Here is a 19,386-nt window from a genome sequence, read left to right as displayed (position 1 = left end):
GCTTTGGAAAGAAGACTCAAATACCTTTAATTTGATAGGTCATGGGCCCCCAATTCGATATATTTTAGGAGATATGATTGTTTGAAGTTGACCCTTATACGGATTCATCAAAAAACTTAGCCGATAGAAATTTTTTGGACTCGGCTTGGTGTTAGGGATCCCTTATGACCCTAAAACACATTTAATACACTTCAAATACTTAGGAATTGATCCTAACTCATATATACAATTTGAAGTCTTCGACTTCGATCCAACACGCACATGAAGAATGGTTCAAGTCTTGGCGGAAAAAAATTAGGGTGTTACAGTTTAATACTTTTCCTTAGTATATAATTGTTTGGATTTTAGGCTCCATCAAAATTAGCTTAAGTCTGAATTTATATTATCAGCGATCGCTATAAGCTTACCAACATAAAAAAGTTGATTGCCAGCTAACCTAAGCATCCCCAAACTAATACATGTACCTACATAAATATTTTGCATATTCAACCCGCGTATATATGAATTATTATTCTAATTACTTAAACAATACGGAGAGTACACTAATCAAATATCACAGATCTAGGAAACAGCAAATTGAAACACCCCCCCCCCCCCCCCAAAAAAAAAAAAAAAAAAAATGGGCTGCCAATTACTCGAGTTCCAGCTAGCATTAACATAATCAGATGATTATGCACCAAAAATTTAAAAGAGCTTTATATGTCTATTTTAATTTCCAAGACAAACCCAGTAAAAAATTGATTGCAAGGCGCTTTGTCTATATATAATTAAGTTTACATCTCTTGTGTGGCAAGAGGAAAAAAAAAATCAACGAGAAAATTAAAAATTTTGTAAGCTCTAGCTAATCTAGTCTGTAGAATATATAATGCTGCTGCTTCATATCATAAACAAGTGTTTAATCGAGAAGTGACATGAAAAAACGCATCTTCGTTGCAGGGTATCGTGAGACCGCCCATTGGATGTTGAAACCCGAATTCTTCCTCTGATTTCTGAAGCAATTCCTGGAAGGAAGTGTGATTTAAGTATGAAATAGGAACCACATATCGTTTCATCTCTGTTTCTCCTACGTAAACTGCAAAATGTCCTTTTGGTACATCGGATATTTGATTCCGAGTAACCACAGACTGCAATTTGTGAAATTGCTTCACACTGGAAATAATTGATGGCAAACGAATACCCATGTTTTGTTGATTTTGAAAGTCGATTAACTTTGGTGGTTTTGATTGGAGAGTGAATTAAGTTTTTGTATTTGAAGTGGAACTTGTTGTGAAGTTTGCAGTATTGGAAAGGTTTGTATTTATATTAGCAGTGTTACAAGTTTTGCCACCGAAAATCAGCTGTTGTTGTGGACTATGGGTCCCTATCTCACATGGCTCTGCTAATATTATAAGTTCAATTCAGAAAAAATACTTGCTATATCAATCAGCCTGAAGTGGCTTAATTGTAAAGTGTGTGATGCCTTGGAAATAGAAACAGATGCATGTGAATTTCAGATCTTTCTACGCAGAAACTCTGGAGAAGTTCACATTACTAACTACTCTGAACCTGAAAGTATTAGATTAATTAGTGTACTTCCTTAAGTTAATCAACAGTAGGGGTCCATAGCTCAGTGGTAGAGCATTTGACTGCAGATCAAGAGGTCACCGGTTCGAACCCGGTTGGGCCCTACATTTTTTTTTGTTTTAAAAAAATTAAAAAATGATTATATATGTACTGCCTTCTTGACATTTTGAAATATATTCTTTAATAGAAGGGCCGCTCAATAAGATTGGTGGCCTTAAGTTAACTTTAATGGGACATTTATTTTTGGATTTGAGTCGCGGAATGAAAAATATCTTATGGGTCTTGCGTGTCTCATAATTGAATCAATCGAGAAATTCAATAGAGTTACCCAGCATCAAATGAAAAAAAATTGGGAAATTTCGATGGTCCTCCTAATCTGATCATGATAACAATTAACAGTAGTATCACTCCCAACTGTTTCAACTTTGGAAATGTTAAGTTAATGTTTATGCCAAAACATAGACCAAATAGAAAACAACAACATCTTGGCTCCTAAAATATTGATGTTGCCTTAGCTCCTCTAATTATATCACAATATAAATCGAAAACAATTATATATATATATATATATATATATATATATATATATATATATATATATATATATATATATATATATATATCAACTTGCAACTCCCAATGGTATCATAGGCGTAACTATCTCTGTCTAGATCTAAGTCATTCAGACGCATCAAAAAATAGAAAAATAAATATATTATGTGGCCTAATGCCTAAACCATTCAGATTCAAACCTCTACTAAACATTAAACACAAATAAATAAGGTTAAGTATACTAGCGACGACAAATTTGAATAATAGAATCATGAGTTACCATTGAATTCCCGCTACCTAATGAAAAATATACATAATTTACTTGAATAACAAATAATATTAAAGGAGTCAATAGGATTCCGTTCCTATATGTGAACAGACATGAATTCTGTACTTAGAAATTAGACTAAACAACCCAATATAATGATCATTTCATTAAATATTCATGAACTGATTAATGGACCAGATCCAACTATTACCTGTATTTATATATTTGTTTTTCTGCATTAATCCTCGCATAGCTTATAGTATATAATATTTATTCAGCATTAAGTTTCTACGAAGAAGTCGCCCAAAGGAAATGTATAATGAAAAGGTCAAAGCACAATATTTATAATTGAAAGAGGAATTAATGCATAAATATTCTTAACAGTCATACTATATATGTAGACATTGATACAGTACATTTTTCTATTTCTAATTAAAACAAAACTGGAGGAATACTTATCAAAATCTTAGAGAATCTGTGGCACAGATCTCCAAAATTAATTATTATTTTTTTTAACAAAATCAGAGTTGACTTGGAGTACTAATTGGTAGAATTAATACTCCATATTCAGTTCATATAAGTGAAACTGAATTGAATTAATTTGTTAATGTGGACAAATTCAACTTGCACCAACTGTACATTTAACGGAATTAATACTCCATATTCAGTTCATTTAAGTGAAACTGAATTGAATTAATTTGTTAATGCGGACAAATTCAACTTGCACCAACTGTACATTTAATGGAAAAGGGTCAAATATACTTATGTAATATTGGAAATAGATTAAATATACTCCTCATTATATTTTCGGGGTAAATATATCCTCTTGTTATACTTTCGGTACAAATATATCCCTCTATTATACTTTAGTACAAATTCACCCTTAATTTTAATTGAATAACACTTGAAAAGCTCAAAATTTAAATAACTTGTTCCAATTTAAAATATCTAAAAAAAAATTAAGAAATAAATAAAATTTTCAAGTAATAATTTAATTTTTTTTTCCTTAGAAATGAATCAATTAGGAAAAGATCATAATGAATCTCATAATATCTAATGCAAACATACAAGGACAACTATGAAAATATCAACAATCCCTATTTAAAGCAAAGTGACAAATCCATCATATGATTAAATGTAGCACTAATGAATAATTCTAAGGCATGGATGCATTCTGCCATTTCCAAAGAAGTAGCCAAATATCCAACCAAAACATACTAACTTAGAGAAAATAAGACATTTCAAGGGAAAACTAAACCAATAATAATAACATTGAAACCAACAGTGATACATGTAACCAAATAGCACGCGAAGTCTTAAACCAAACTCATCCTTGATTAGCAAAAGGAGATCTCCCACGAATTTCTAACCAAAAAATCATTCAAATTAGTAATTGGAAATTTCTTTATTCCTAAAAAAATAAGATGTTTAAAATTGAGAATGAATTATTTAATTTTGAGCTTTTCAAGTGTTATTCTGTTAAAATTAAGGGGGAATTTGTACCAAAATATAATAGAAGAGTATATTTGAACTAAAAGTATAACAGGAAGGTATATTTAGCCCGAAAATATAACAAAAGGTATATTTAAACTATTTTCAATAATACAGGAGTATATTTAACTCTTTTCCCGTACATTTAAACTAATAATTTGTTAACGTGGATAGATTCATAAAATATTGTCAGAACATAATATATACATTTTACTCTAATTATTCATTGCACATAAAGAAAAAGAACATGCAACAACTCTTGCCTGCCCCTAAATAATTCCGTCAAAGATTCATGTCACCAATTGACTAACTCATAAAATATGGTAAATTAATTACCACTTTCATTGTATTATTTTTCCATTTCAATTTGTTTATTTTAACTTAACTCAAAATAAAGTTTTAAAAAAATTGTGTCTTTTAATCTTAAACTAAAGATGATAAAATATCAAAATGCTCTTTAAATTTTTTTCGTTTTCCCTCTTTTTGTATGTGTTAACCGTGGCAATGTAAGATCATCAACTGCTTATGTTCTATTTTATTTGATTTGATTAAAAGTTTGAGGGTCAAAATAATTAATTTATATATGAATTTAAATATAGCTTTTTACTATTTAATTTATATATATTTTAGATAAAATGACATAATAAAGTATAAATAATTAATTATAAAAGCTGCGATTAAAAGGTATCTTTTGATTTTTGAAATTCTCTAATATATAACAGAGGAGTAATATAATACATTAATACTTAAATGATTTAAGAAAGGTAGTAAGTTGATTGTTTGAATGGTCATTTAACTTGTCATAATTATTTGTCGAACAAAATTATAGTATGTTTTTTTAGTCTTTATTGAAAGTCATACTCGTTAATGATTACTTACCTAATTCACCTTAATGATTATCTTAACCAGATGACAGCCCTTTTGAAAGTACCTTTTTAGTCTCAATTTTTTTTGTGTGTTTTTAAAATATATTCCTTAAAAAAATAGTAATTACAAGAGATTTTTAATTATTTTATTATTATTATGTCATACAATATAATATCTCTTCGGGATATGACATTGAGGTAATTTATCATTGAGGATGAAGTTTCATAAAAAAAAAGTTATTTTTATCTTGAAGTATTAAGATAATAAATAATTTGAGATAATTATTTATTGAAATGACAAATAATTTGAGAGTAGTGGAATTCAATTTGATTGTAATGCTTTGTTTTGCGGTTGTCTAAAAAACAATGTGAGCCATTGGCAAGGCTTTGTACATACAGTTACCCCCTCTCGGGGAAAAAAAGAATGAAAGGGCAAAACACTAATTAAGCTCTAATCTATAATCTCTCTATTAATGCTTCTTCATAATATCATGAGGAATTGTTCAATCGAGAAGTGACATGGAAAAATGCGTCCTCGTTGCAGGGTATTGTGAGACCGCCCATTGAATGTTGAAACCCAAATTCTTCCTCTGCTTTCTGAAGCAATTCCTGGAACGAACTGTGATTCAGGTATTCAATTGGAACTACATATCGCTTCTTCTCTATTTCTCCTACGTAAACTGCACAATGTCCTTTTGGTACATCTGATATTTGATTCCGAGTTAATACAGAGTGTAGTTTGTGAAATTGGTTCACACTGGAAATAATTGATGGTAAACGAATAATACCCATCACTAGATCTCGATTTTGAAAGGAAGTTCTGGTGTTTGTTAGAATAATGCACAGAAGATGTTTGATGAATTGCAAATGGTTCTTATTCTGAAGTTTCCACTGGGAAAAGGCTATATTTATAGTGTCTGCTTGCAATATGTTGCGTGCCACGGCAGGTCAATTGGTCCCATGTGACAAAGGCCCTACTTCACATGGCTTATGACGCATTAGTTTGATAAGTTATTTCTGTTGAGATAAACAGGTCATTACTCAATCCGTATAAACTTAGATGGATTGAGCGGATTACATTTTGCCACCTCTAAGTTTTAGCCAAACTAAATAATTAGGACTTTGAACTAAAAAGTTGGCAACTTTGTGGCGGAGAAGAATGGTCATTTCGGAGCATGAATAATACAATTACTTGGAGGGTTTGTTCTACTCTGCCATCCACTCGTTTATCTATTCCTGAATTTTGGTGATGACGAATGGCCATAAGCTGGTTATATATATACCACTATATATTCACCCATTGTTGCCAAATATGAACATGAAAATAAAAATAAAAATTGTGTCACAACATGACCACTTTGGCCATGCTGCCTTCTTGTGATCTTGTCGTTGGTGAATTAAGTGTCCTTAGAAGTACATATAATTTGTGAAGTCATTATCTAAAAATAATATTTGGTGCAATTTCCGACGTCTAAATTCATTGGCTTACAAGCTTTTCTTACGTGGAAATAACTGCCCACTTTCATGTGATTTGGTAATGCTAATATTAACCAATTATTTCCACTTTTGCTAATATTGTCGCAACTTTGTGTTAGTTACGGCAGCAAAAAAAGACTGTATTCTTTTTAAGGAAATGAAAAGGACGAAAAAAAGAATTCGTAAATGTGAACAAACACAAATTTCGTAAGTTTGAACGAACCACCAAATGATTTAATTTATTAAGTAACGACTAACAATTAATAAAATAAATTGCTTAAATTGACCAAAACCACTGCCTGTCTGTATATTCTTTTTGTATGTAATATAATTCTCCGCGTATATTGAATTTTAAATTTATAAAAACACATTAATTATTCGGCATCGAGTTTCTAAGAAGAAGTTGCCAAAAGGAAAAGGAAATATTAGGCACATTTATGATTTTATCAGAAGACATTATTGTGTGTGTCTGCAGATTGACCATGGCTCATAAATCTGTTAACACTTTGTCCGCGTTTTTGAAGATGCTCATATGGAATGTGCGGGTATAATAGTAGAGATAGGATTATAAATAGCGCGGGGCTGTGCGTTCGGTTGAACTCAATAATTTTGGTTCAAATCTTATATTTATTTTAAAAATTTGTTGAATATGTATAAATTATTAATTTAGAACTCAATAACTTGAAAAAAATTAGAATTAAGAACCCATAAGCTTCAAATTTTGACTCCGTTGTCTAATTATTTAGAAATAAAGTTATATGGGGCAAAGTGTAAGTGAAATCTGTGGAAAACAAGACGAGAAAAATAGGATTGAAATAATTTGAACTTGTGAATTGGAGGTACATTGATGTACATATGAGGTTGACGATAGCGGGAATTAGGATAATTGCTATAAAAAAAGTAAAAACTAAAATAAAATAATGTTACGATTTCAAGAAAGGTAGGATTTTATCTTACGTAATTATTACTTATATAGTAGTGTTTTTTCCACATGCTCTATTAAAATGAAATTGAAAATACATGCAACAGAGTTATTGGTATATAGATTCAGACGATAAGAAAATCAAATGATTGAAACCATTTTTTATATGAATAGATCAGCCAGCGTTACTCACAATTATACTAACTTATCCTTAATCAAACACGTACTTTGAAAAAAAGAAGAAATAGCTCTCTCATTGTTTCTTGATTTTGTAAAATTTCATTTATTTTAAATAAGAGTAAATTTGACAAAAAATAATCAATGTCTTCTGAATTATGTAAAATATCACTTATTTTGAAATATAATAAAAAAAATTATTCATTTATTTTGAAATGGGGATGGGGTAGGGGTAGGGGGCTAGGGGTGTAAGTACTATTTACTACTACTCTATTTGGTCCAATTTATACAATAGTTAAAATTTCGAAATTCAAACTTGTAAACTTTAATTTTGATCTCGGACATAAAGACGTAAAGTGTTTTCAAATAATTTTTATCTTTTGAAAAATATGTAAAATACTAAAAGTTATGACAATTAACATGTTAAAATATCTAATATATATATATTCAGATCAAAAGAAAAACTTGTTACCCTCAAAATTTCGACTGTATACGTATATTGAGTTGTTATTATAAACAACTAAAATATTTTTCCGAAGACAATGAAAAATTGTAGAAAAAAAAGAAGAAAGAATTGATTGTATACTTTGCCTTTCCAATTCTGTCAGCATTGAAAAATATACAGCTCTAATGCAATGTGTGACTAATTTAATGCTGCATCTTGATTTCATAAAGTGTTGATCAATCGAGAAGTGACATGAAAAAATGCATCCTCATTGCAGGGAATGGTGAGAGCGCCCATTGGATGTTGAAACCCAAACTCTTCCTCTGCTTTTTGCAACAAATCCTGGAATGAAGGATGATTCAGGTATGCAATTGGAACCACATATCTCTTCTTCTCTGTTTCTCCTACATAAACTGCAAAATGTCCTTTTGGTACATGTAATATTTGTTTCCGAGTAACAACAGAGTGCAATCTCTGTAATTGCTTCACGCTGGAAATAATTGATGGCAAACGAATAATACCCATCACTAGATCTTGATATTTAAGGTAGTATATCTATCTATGTATTGGTGATTGATAGGATTGTGATTGAACTATAATGCACTTAAGGTGTTTGATGATTTGACTAACTTCTTCTTGTTGTGATGTTATAAGGCTACATTTATAGTAGCTGCTATGCCATCATGCAGCTCAGCTGTCCTTGTGTACAATTGGTGTCATGTGAAATGGGCCCAACTTCACATGTTAGCTCCATCATCAACAAATAAAATACTCCTGCCCAATTCCCAGCGAATAATTTATAAATTAATCAGCCCATTATAGTATTCCTTCCAAATTGTATGTCGCTCTAGTTTCAAAATTTGATGCATGGTCTCGGAAATACCCAATTAGTGAATTTAAGTTATTCCTACTCCAGAGGACTAGTACACTGGAGATAAAAGATATCACCTACACGGACAGATCTAGAAGTGACCGTCAACCAAACCACTGGCAAAAAAAATTATATTATTCTTGATATTTTAGTTGCCAAGACTAGAATAAAGTAGACTGTAAGTGCAAACAGTAGTAGTTATTTCTATATATGATGAGTAGTAGTTTTAACTAACTCTGCCATTTGGCCGGTGAAATTAATGTATGTGATGTCTTCGGACTTCGGAGCCTAAATACCAGGAGATTTATGGGTTTCTCCTTTGCGGAAGTGGTTCTATAATAACAATGACTTGTGTCACGGATAGGATCTTTAGGCTGGGCTGGGCACTTCTTTTCTTATGCGAAAAAAGCCGTCGACGGATGAATTCTCTCGTCCAATCCATAACCTAGATATCCTTGGAAAACGAAGAGCATTATTTTCTCTCGTTTAATTAGATTGCTAACCCTTATGGTGTATTTATATATATACGAAGGGTTATGGTTTAGGAGGAGGACAATGTAATAGGTTAACAGGCTATTAGCATGGGTGGACCCGACCTTTACAACAATATCTTTTCTTATTTAAATCTTTATGGTATTTTCAATCTACGGGTCGTAGTAATGCTTTTTTAATGAGTCAGAACACATTTTTCGATAATGATGTATACATGCCTGATTTGATATATACGTATCATATTCAAACGGTCAAAATCATCTCATCCAAAAAATAATAATTAGAAATAGTATACTTTTATTCATTTAACGATATCTTCAGCATATAATTACTAGGGTGACTTGCAACGAAAGAAAATGAAAATAAAAAGATGAAAAAGTACCAAGTGTGAACAAACACATATTCCGTACTTGAAGTTTGGACCTTAAACAAACAACCCAATGATTTAATTAACGGCTAACAAATTGCTTAAATTGACCAAACCTACTACCTGTACGTATATTCTTTTAAACATAATTTAATTTTCCACGTATATATGATTTTTGAATTTATGGAACACATTGTTTATTCAGTAACGAGTTACTACGAAGAAGTTGTCCGATCAAGAAAATGATTTCTTTTTGCGCATTTATGAATATATTTCTATGCCTAAGAGATCTAAAAAGGTTCTTTTCTCCTATTCAAATTGTAAAAGTCCAAGAGATCTCATTTTCTTTGATTCCTCTATTGATTATATGAAATAAAGAAATAATTGAGAACGTTATGATTTTAAGAAAGAGACGGATTTTATCTTTACTAACTACTACTAATAAATGCAGTATTAGTGGTTTCACATGTTCTATTTAAAATAAATTGGTCGTACATGCACATACTAATTGATAACATATCGCAGTACAGATTCAGATGATAAAAGATCAAATGATTGGATCGATTTACGATATAACTATATTAGTAGCTTTGCTTAATCAATTCTCTCCTTTTTTATTTACTTGTCAAATATTTTCGAATATGATTTTTTTTTTACTTGTTAATTTTAACAAATCAAGAAAGGACAATTTTTTTTCTATTATACCCTCAATTTATTAACTTTGAGTTAATGTTTTTGAAAAATGTAGTGAGTAAGTATGTTTAAAACTCTATCAATTAATAGGGGTAAAATGATAAACTCACTATATCAATAATTGTTTTCTTAGTAGGTGTGCCAAATCAAAATTTGACAAGTAAAAAAAAACGGGAGCAATTAATATTGTTACAAAGTTCAATTTTCCAGTCACTGCTGACGCTGTTCAATAATTAGATTTCTTTATTATTAATTCTGCCAAAAATAAAATAAAATAAAGAGAAAGGAGTATTTAAAGAAATTTCTTGATAACTACTCCAACACTTATACAGAAGTGCTTTGACATCTTTTATGCCAAGTGTGGGACCCAGATCTAGATAATTAATAAATTGAAAATGATTGAAATTCCATCTAAACATACTTACTAAACTCGGAATAAATTAAAAGGAAGCATACAGGTGTACAATGGTGAGGTGATAAGGTGCTGTAATTACCAAATTATCCTTTGTTTATGTGTTTGATTCAACAATTTTTCATGTTACTAGTGTTCTTAATTAGTTGGATGATATAGAACCCTTTTTCACATAGGTGGTTAATGAATTGGTTGATCTCTTTATAATGCTTAAATAATTTTCTCTTTGAACTAACTGTTGTGGTATGAGTTAAACCTAAGATCTAATTTCACAAATTAAAATGAAAAAATAAATTTCTAGATGAGTATTTTAACTATTTGAATTCAACACATAATAATAAAAAGAATTACTCGTTGGACAAACTCGGCTAGACTCACTCTCATACAAAAGAAAGTTTAGTGAAAATGGGTTGCACACTTATCAACTACGAGTACAATATTACTTCCACTTTTCTTTTTAATAATCTTGTCTGTCTAAAAAGAATATATGTTTTTTTAATTAAAAATAATTTTTAATTTTAATAGTTTTTTTTTATATATTTAATGAAATAATTTATAACTTTATAAATATTTAAAATTTATTTTAGACTACAAACTTTAAAAATCTTCGCTTTTTTCCTTAAAATTTGTATCAATCAAATAAAACAACAAACATATCAATAAAATTCACAAAAGTGGGATATGTATCAATCAAATAGTATCACATAATTAAAGAGGAAGGAATAACTAATTCTAAACTTGTACTGATTGTTTAAAAATTAAGCAGTACTACTCTTATACTGTTATCATAAAACAACTAAAATATTTTTCGAAGACTGAAAAATTGATTGTATGAAATTCTGTCGACATTATGATGCATTGAAATGGCAATGCACAAAAATTTACAGCTCTTGCATTGCAAGAGGAAAAAAATAATTATGAAAGAGAAAAATACTAATTAAGCTCTGATATAATCATGTCGCATCTAATTAATTGCTTCTTCAAATCATAAACAAGTGTTTAATCGAGAAGACCCATTTTTTTGATTTGATTGGAGTGAGTGAATTAACCGTTAGTAATATTTGATGGGAGTGTGATTGAACTGGAGCTCCTTGCACTAAAGGTATTTGATGATTTGACTGACTTGTTCTTGTTGGAAAAGGCTATATTTCTAGTCTTGTCCCATGTGATAAGGGCCCTACTTCACATGGATCATCAACAAATTAAAATATTTCCTTGTCAATAAATAACTAATCAAACGTTGTCCATGTTTACTTGTGCAGTATTCTAAATATAGAACCCGTTTGGATGAGGTTAAAAAAATAATTTTTATGTATGAAATGCTTTTAGAACTTTGAAGTGCTGAAAGTTATTTTTATAAATAAGCAGTTGAGTGTTTGGATAAAAGTGCTTAAATGGGGAAAATGATGTGAATTTTAGGGTTAAAAGAATAAAAATGGTAGTTTGAGAATTTAGTTAAATTATAAGGGATATAAAAGTAATTTCCATGGTCAAAGAAAATGATTTTAAGCACTTAGAAAAAAAAGTTAGGAATCCTAACTTTTCATTTTTGACTGACTTTAAGAACTTTATGGCTTAAATTTAGCATTATATGAACAATATGAAACGAACCAACAAACAATTAATTATGTTGCTCTCTAATTCTTTCCAATTGCAACTTCCATACTGCCTTCTTGCCCTTGGGGTTCTCCAAAAAGTTGTGTTTAAATGTATGCTTCCATCAGAACAGTAAGGATCGGATTCTTTATAAGAAATTAGTTCAAAAACTTAAAGAATAGAAAGATAAAATACACACAAGATTTTTACGTGGAAATTTCTTGCTTAAGAGAGAAAAATCACGACCTGTCTCATAGGATTTCAACTCAAATATTCACTAGAATAATTGAGCCAAGATTCAGATTACAAGATATTGTAATCTAGGAATTGTACTCACAATCCCTCTTCACTCCTTGTAACAACTCCGTTACAGACTTGAAACAATAAATCTATTGCTTCCTAAATCACTAACCTCCTAGATGATTTAGAGTTCAGGTGGTCTCCATTACTAGCTCTAGTAACTTCGACAAGATGAACAAAAGAGATAACATATGAGAGCTGATCTAACTTCCTTTATAGATTAGGAAGTAGACCTTACAACATTAAGAACAAAAAATTACAACTCTAAAACAAGAAAAAAAACACTCATAACTCTATTAGGTACTTGGTCTTCTTCAAGAGCAAATTTTCAATACTTGAGAGCATGAGCTCATATGGATATTCCTTTTTCAGATTCAAAAGCCAAGTGAGAAAATGTTGTAAAGAGTGTATATATCATCGATATACCATGTGCTGGACAATTTGTATTGATTAAACAACTCGTCTTCTGCACAGGGATTCGGCCGCGTACACACAGACCTGCAGACTTGGCAGGATCTGTTATGTACTGTTTGTCTGCTGTCGTTATTAGCAAGAAGTACTCAAAGGGAGCAAGTCCTCTACCTGTTCCCTGAGTTTTTCAAATCATCAAAACCGACTTCACGAACATTATCATTGTGAAGTCATTTATGATCTAAAGATATTTTTTGGTGCAAATTCCTACGTATCCTCTGCGGAAACAACTGCATGCCCACATGCATGTGTCTTGGTCTTGAATTTTCAAAAATATGGCAGCACAACAAATAGTGTATTCTTCCTGAAAATAAACGAGTGGGTGTTTTACTATGTCATTTCATGAGCATGCATTTGAATATTGTGAATTATATGTCCTTATTTGAAAAGTTTGTATGGCTACGGTCCGAAGATCATATATTTGTTTACTTAATAACATTCTTAACATATTACTTCACGTGTAGGGCCGAATTCTTTTTTCTAAATCAGTCAACCACAGTTTTTATAATGATGTAACACCACTCATGTCCAAGATTGATATCTATATGAATTGATACCACATTGAAGTGTAAGATCATCTCATTCGAAAGATTGACCTATTAGAGATTTAGTACATATTTTTTAATTCAATGATAGCTTCAACATAATAGCCACTACCATACTACGAGCTTTTGTATTCTCTAAAACAAATCATACGAATATTATATATACAAATTTAACTTTTGTTGAATAAGGGTGGAATTTTTTTTCTTGTTGCTCGAATATTGAATATTCAATTAAAATCAGCTATTACAACATCTTGATTTTCAAAATATTAAAAGGGTGACTTGCAAGGGATGAAAAAAAAAAAGACGAAAAAAGCACTCCCAAGTGTGAACAAAAACAAATTTGGTACTATAAGTTTGATCAAACAACCCAATGATTTCATTAAGTAACGACTAACATATAATATACATTATAAATTCCTTAAATTGACCAAAAGTATACAACTTGTACGATACATTCTTCTGTACATAATTAATGCTCCGCGTATATATGATTTTGAATTTATGAAACACATTATTTATTTAGTATCTAGCTACTACGAAGAAGTTGCCGGGATCAATGAAATGAAAAAGAATTTGCGCATTTATGATTTTACCATAAGCTTTTTATATTGTGCCTGCACATTCACATCGACTCATCCATATTTACCAGGCTACTAGCTAGGACAATAAATAAACTACATAATTTGTTAGAGTTTTGCTTAATTGTTATAATTTTCTGATCATTAATTGTTACTCGGTTGAATTTCCCAATTCCTCTCTTGATTATATGAAATAAAAAATAATAATTGAGAACGTTATTATTTTAAGAAAGAGAAGAATTTTATAAATATAAAATGATTGGAACCATTTTCCATATAACTACCATCTGTATGACTTTTTTTTTTAATAAAAAAAACTAGAATTATTAATAGAGCATTTTACCTAAATTTCATAGTGATTCTCCCCAATTATATTTTATACCTACTCTTTTAATAATTACCCAAAATTCCTTCTTTTTGTCCACTTTCGAATACATAAGTCATTTTCATGATACATAACTAATTAATACAAACCAATTAATATAGTTGAGTTATTTAAGAAAAAGAAACGTAAATCTAATTAAGATCCCATCATTCATGCAATCACATAATTCAAATGGGTAATCAACCCCCTCCCTTCTCCTAACAACTTCATCAATTTCAATTTCTTAAAAAGGTAATAGAATTTCTCCATCTCTGCCTAACTTCTTCTTCTTCTTCTTCTTCAATTTTCGATTGACTTTATTCTTAAATTTTGTGTTCTTCATCTTTAATTCCTGATACATGTGGATTCCGTTCCGTCTTTTATTATTGATTTTACCCAACTAAATCCTCAACAACAAAACCTGGTTTCTCTGGGATCTTACTCAAGTGGTGCTGGTTATGATGAAATTAGATCCAAACACCGCAATGATCCTTTAGTTATGGAGAAATTGCATGAAGAATATTTAGCGTTCAATTTGAAAAAAATTGTGCGCATTACAACATACCCTTCTCTGTCCAAGGTATGCATTTTTAATGTATCTTGTGATTTTTGATTTTAGATTTAATGGATAATCATTACATTATGTATCGTGTTTACAAATTTTTCTTGATATATAACCCTAATTCATTGATACAAAATTGAGCATGTGTCATGTTCGTATTAAAACTATTGATACATAACTCACTGTCTTATTTATCTTTTTACTGGATGTATCATGTCATGATACATATATTTTCTGTTTATAATGTTAATTGTTGGTTCTGGTCATGATACATAAGGTGATATATATGATATGTGGTGCTGAATGAATGTATCTAATATTATGATACATAAGTATTATATGTATAATGTTCATGGTTTGTGTTGTTCATGATGCATAAGTTCTTATGTGTGATATGTGGAATTCAATCAATATATCTCATATCAGAATATACAACTATTTTTTTGTATATTATATAGTAAATATTCATGGTCATGTTCATGATACATAAGTTCTGTAATGTATCATGGACAAATCTTATAGTTATTTGATAATTATGCTATGCCAATACTAATCAAAAAAATCCATTCTCACTCTTAGTTTGGTTGTCAAATAATGATGTTTCAAAATACAAAAAGATGCCTGAAAGATCAATAAACGGAAGAAAAAAGAATTGTAATGAGAAGTTAACTATGAGCACAAACTGTTGTGGACGTTGTGAACATGAAGATCACAATAGAAGATCTTATAATTTCTTTTTCAAAGAGAAATGATACATGCATGTTGAAGATACATTCAACTTCCAGTTGAATAAATTTTTATTATTTGTTTTTACGTATCTTTATATCAAGACAATGCGTTATTTCAAATTTTCACATAATAGCCCTTCTCTTTGTGATTTTTAATACATTTAATTTCAGTATTACTTGATTTAAGTACTCGTGTTGTGTAATAGATTTATATGTTGAGTCTCGCTTCTATTAGTATAAATTACAGCTGATACATAGCTGACTCAAAGTCATTAGAATATGTATCGAATATATTAGGTTGTGTGTCTTTAACTAAATGACAGATACATTATACCTATTTTTTGGAATCTGATACATAACATAAATGCATTTTGTTTGCTGATGTATCATATACTTAATTGTAAAATAAGCAAATTTAGCACAAAATTTCTTTAAGTGTAATTTGGAATTGATATATAAAAATGTGAATCACTGAAATGTGTCTGATACAAGATATATGTTATGTATCACATGCACAAAAATTCATGTGAAATAATAAAGAGGGACACATTGAAAGTATAACTTAAATTCAAAAATGAGAAATAATTGACAAAACATAATCAAATTTTAAAACAGTAGAGATTCATACAAGTTTTCAAGAGTACTTCTCTAAAATATTAGCTAATAGATACAGAACTACTCTAAAGTTCACTAGTAGGGATCGTCATTTTCACTAACATATCCTTCCTTTGCCTTTTCATTGCCATATTTGCATAAGAGAGATATGTATCTTGCACAAAGGTAATCAACTTGGCGTCCAGTAGATGGGATCGAAATTTCATCGCTAAGATATTTGACAAAAGCAACTATAAAAAAATGCAATTTCTGTATAAAAAATTATATTACATTAACATGGGAAATAAAAATAATGAATTCTTGATACATAATGATAAATACTTACAAGTTGTCACTTTCTTGTTGAGCAATGCCCTAAACATTTTTAACCTGAAAAGGGTATTGTGGTCGACGCAAACCAACAACACCACAAGGTGCGAAACAGTCAGCGAGCAAACCCCACTTATCTCCTCTGAGATCTGCTCAGTCATGCGCTTTCACGCGCCGCCAGAAGCCATAAATCTGCGTCGCCATGCACTTCACGCGTCGGTGCGTGTGGCAGTTTTTGGCTAATTTTTGACTTTATGTTTTCCCGTGTGGTCGCCTCTGTATTTCGAGGCTGACCATATATTTGTATTTTGATTCCGATCAGATTACGGCAGTCCGATTTGTCTTTTTCAGATTCCAACAGTCAGATCTTCTAAAAACAAAATCAGATTCCGCATCAAGGACATCTCCCTTTTACGGCATATTTGTTTGGAGAAGATATGTTGTATCTTCATTGCTGGTCCATAGTTGTTCACTACATTGGCAGTCATCAGGTGCTCTCGTTCCCATACCGTTCTGAATTTACTGATTGTCCTATTGTTCTTAATTTTTGTATGTTCATTGTTCTTAGTTTCTGGGCACTTGGCATACTGTTTCAGATCTGTATATAGAGTTTATCTTCCCTACTGTTCATACTACTCTTAGTAGTTGGCTTACTGCTCTAGTGTCATAGTTCCTACCATTATAGTTTTAGAATTTGTTCTTTATTTTCTATCAACGTGTAGTTATTAGTCTATATTGTTTTGCCTATTAGTTAGTGCGTAAAGTCTCTAGTATACACCTTATACTGTATATTATTATCTCGTTGGCTGTTTGTATTCTCTGGATTTAGTTGTTTCTAGTTTATCGCCTTTGTAGTTCATATCTTTTTATTGGATTCAGTAATTAATGGTGGACTAGGGTCATGTCCTCGATTAGGGCTGAAGGCGAGGAGAAGTAGTGGTAAGAAGGGGACATGCTCTCTTAAAATGAGAGCAGGATCATGGAACATAGGGTCGCTGTCAGGAAAGTCCATAGAACTAGTGAAGAGCCTTAGGAGGAGAAAGATGTAGACGGGTTTAAATTGTGGTACTTAATCTTTAAATTGCGTAAAAAAAAATAATGAAATGGCCGTGCCCCGATTGTCATCTTTGTCTTTGTGTGAGTCTGAATGGAACCTTTCCTCGTGAATTGCTCAGGAAGCTCTAGAGATAGGAATGGAGTAGGTATCCTAGTCGACGCGGATCTTAGAGAGCATTTGATGGAGGTAAAGAGGATCAACGATAGGAAGATGTTGATTAAGCTAGTTATAGGCAGGCTTATTATGAACGTTGTTAGTGCGTACGCGCCTCATGTTGGCCTGGATGAAGAAGTCAAAAGACTCTTTTAGAAGGGTTTGGATGAGGTAGTGAGGAGTATACCGAGTACCGAAAAGATTTTCATTGGTGGATACGATCTCGATGATGTCCTTGGAGGCCTTAGTTTTGGAGTAAGAAATGGTGGCGGGGTATCTCTTCTGAAGTTTGCTAAAGCCTTTGAGTTGGTTATCGTTAACTCGTATTTTTTAAAAAAGGGAAAATCAATTGGTTACCTTTAGTATCACGATAACTAGGACTCAGATCAAGAACGAGGAAGGTGAGAGAGAGAAAATCGCACCACCTGAATCTAGGAAAGTGCATCAAAGACGAGAAATGTGAAGTGTTAGTGGATGACGCCTTCATTAAGCAAAGGTAGCAGTCTTACTTCCATAGTCTCTTAAATGAAAAATGAGACTGTGACATTGTACTGGGTGATTTAGCGCACTCTCATAGTCTTCGAGACTTTGGGTACTGTAGGTGTTTTAGGGTTGAGAAGGTTAGACGGGCTATTAGCAGGATGAGGAGGGGGAGAGCTACCACGCCTGATGAGATTCCGGTGGACTTTTGGAAGAGCACTAACAAGGCAGGTGTGGAATGGTTGACTAATTTGTTTAATATTATTTTGAAGACTACCAAGATGCTCGATGAATGAAGATGGAGCACTATGATTCCACTATACAAGATTTAGGGTAATATCCAAAACTGTAATAATTACAGGGGGATCAAATTGCTAAGCTACACTATGAAGATTTGGGAGAGAGTGGTGGAGATGAGGTTCCATTGTGTAGGCTATTTGCGGATGACATAGTTTTGATTGACGAGACTCGAGAGATAATTAATGATAAGTTGGAGGTTTAGAGACATACTTTGGAGCCCAAAAGATTTAGATTGAGAAGGATAAAAAATGAATACTTGGAGTGCAAATTCAGTGGTGCGATGGATGAAGAGAACATTGAAGTGAGGCTTGCTACTCAGCCCATCCCCAAGACTGAAAGCTTTAAATACCTTGGATCCATCAATCAGAGCAGTGGGGACATCAATAAGGATGTCACGCATCGCATTGGGGCAGCGTGGTTGAAATAGAGGTTTGCCTCTGGAGTCCTGTGTGACAAGAAAGTACCACATAAATTTAAAGGTAAGTTCTACAGAATGGGTTAGACCGGCGTTGTTATACGGAGTAGAATATTGGCCGGTAAAGAAATCTCATGTCCAGAAGATGCATGTTGCGGAGATGAGGATGCTGAGAGTGATAAGATTAGGAATGAGGTCATTGGGGAGAAGATGAGAGTGACCTCTATGACAGACAAGATGAGAGAAACGAGACTGAAATTGTTTGGACGTGTGCAGAGGAGGAGTATTGATGCCCCAGTTAGGAGGTGCGAGCGA

General features: G+C 31.6%; 2 protein-coding genes and 1 non-coding gene across 3 annotated transcripts; 1 reads left to right on the top strand and 2 right to left on the bottom strand.

Annotated features, from left to right (window-relative positions):
* Nucleotides 1–753: 753 nt before the first annotated feature.
* On the bottom strand, nucleotides 754–1,366 carry LOC129885370 (auxin-responsive protein SAUR21-like). The gene has a single exon (XM_055959626.1). It carries the CDS (start codon nucleotides 1,179–1,181, stop codon nucleotides 882–884), a length of 300 nt encoding a protein of 99 aa, XP_055815601.1. The 5' UTR covers nucleotides 1,182–1,366; the 3' UTR covers nucleotides 754–881.
* Nucleotides 1,367–1,595: 229 nt separating this feature from the next.
* TRNAC-GCA (transfer RNA cysteine (anticodon GCA)) lies at nucleotides 1,596–1,667 on the top strand. The gene has a single exon. It is a non-coding gene; the product is annotated as a tRNA-Cys (tRNA).
* Nucleotides 1,668–7,982: 6,315 nt separating this feature from the next.
* Nucleotides 7,983–8,368, bottom strand: LOC129884458 (auxin-responsive protein SAUR21-like). Its single transcript, XM_055958754.1, has one exon. The coding sequence runs from the start codon at nucleotides 8,283–8,285 to the stop codon at nucleotides 7,983–7,985; it is 303 nt and encodes a 100-aa protein (XP_055814729.1). The 5' UTR covers nucleotides 8,286–8,368.
* Between the last annotated feature and the right edge of the window lie 11,018 nt (nucleotides 8,369–19,386).

This window comes from Solanum dulcamara, chromosome 4, assembly GCF_947179165.1.
Source record: "Solanum dulcamara chromosome 4, daSolDulc1.2, whole genome shotgun sequence".
Classification (NCBI taxonomy): Eukaryota; Viridiplantae; Streptophyta; class Magnoliopsida; order Solanales; family Solanaceae; genus Solanum; species Solanum dulcamara.
This window is presented reverse-complemented; position numbering and strand designations above follow the sequence as displayed.

What these genes read in the sequence shown, in the direction of transcription:
- LOC129885370 (XM_055959626.1), bottom strand. Translation starts at nt 1,181, where the DNA reads ATGGGTATTCGTTTGCCATCAATTATTTCCAGTGTGAAGCAATTTCAC.
- LOC129884458 (XM_055958754.1), bottom strand. Translation starts at nt 8,285, where the DNA reads ATGGGTATTATTCGTTTGCCATCAATTATTTCCAGCGTGAAGCAATTA.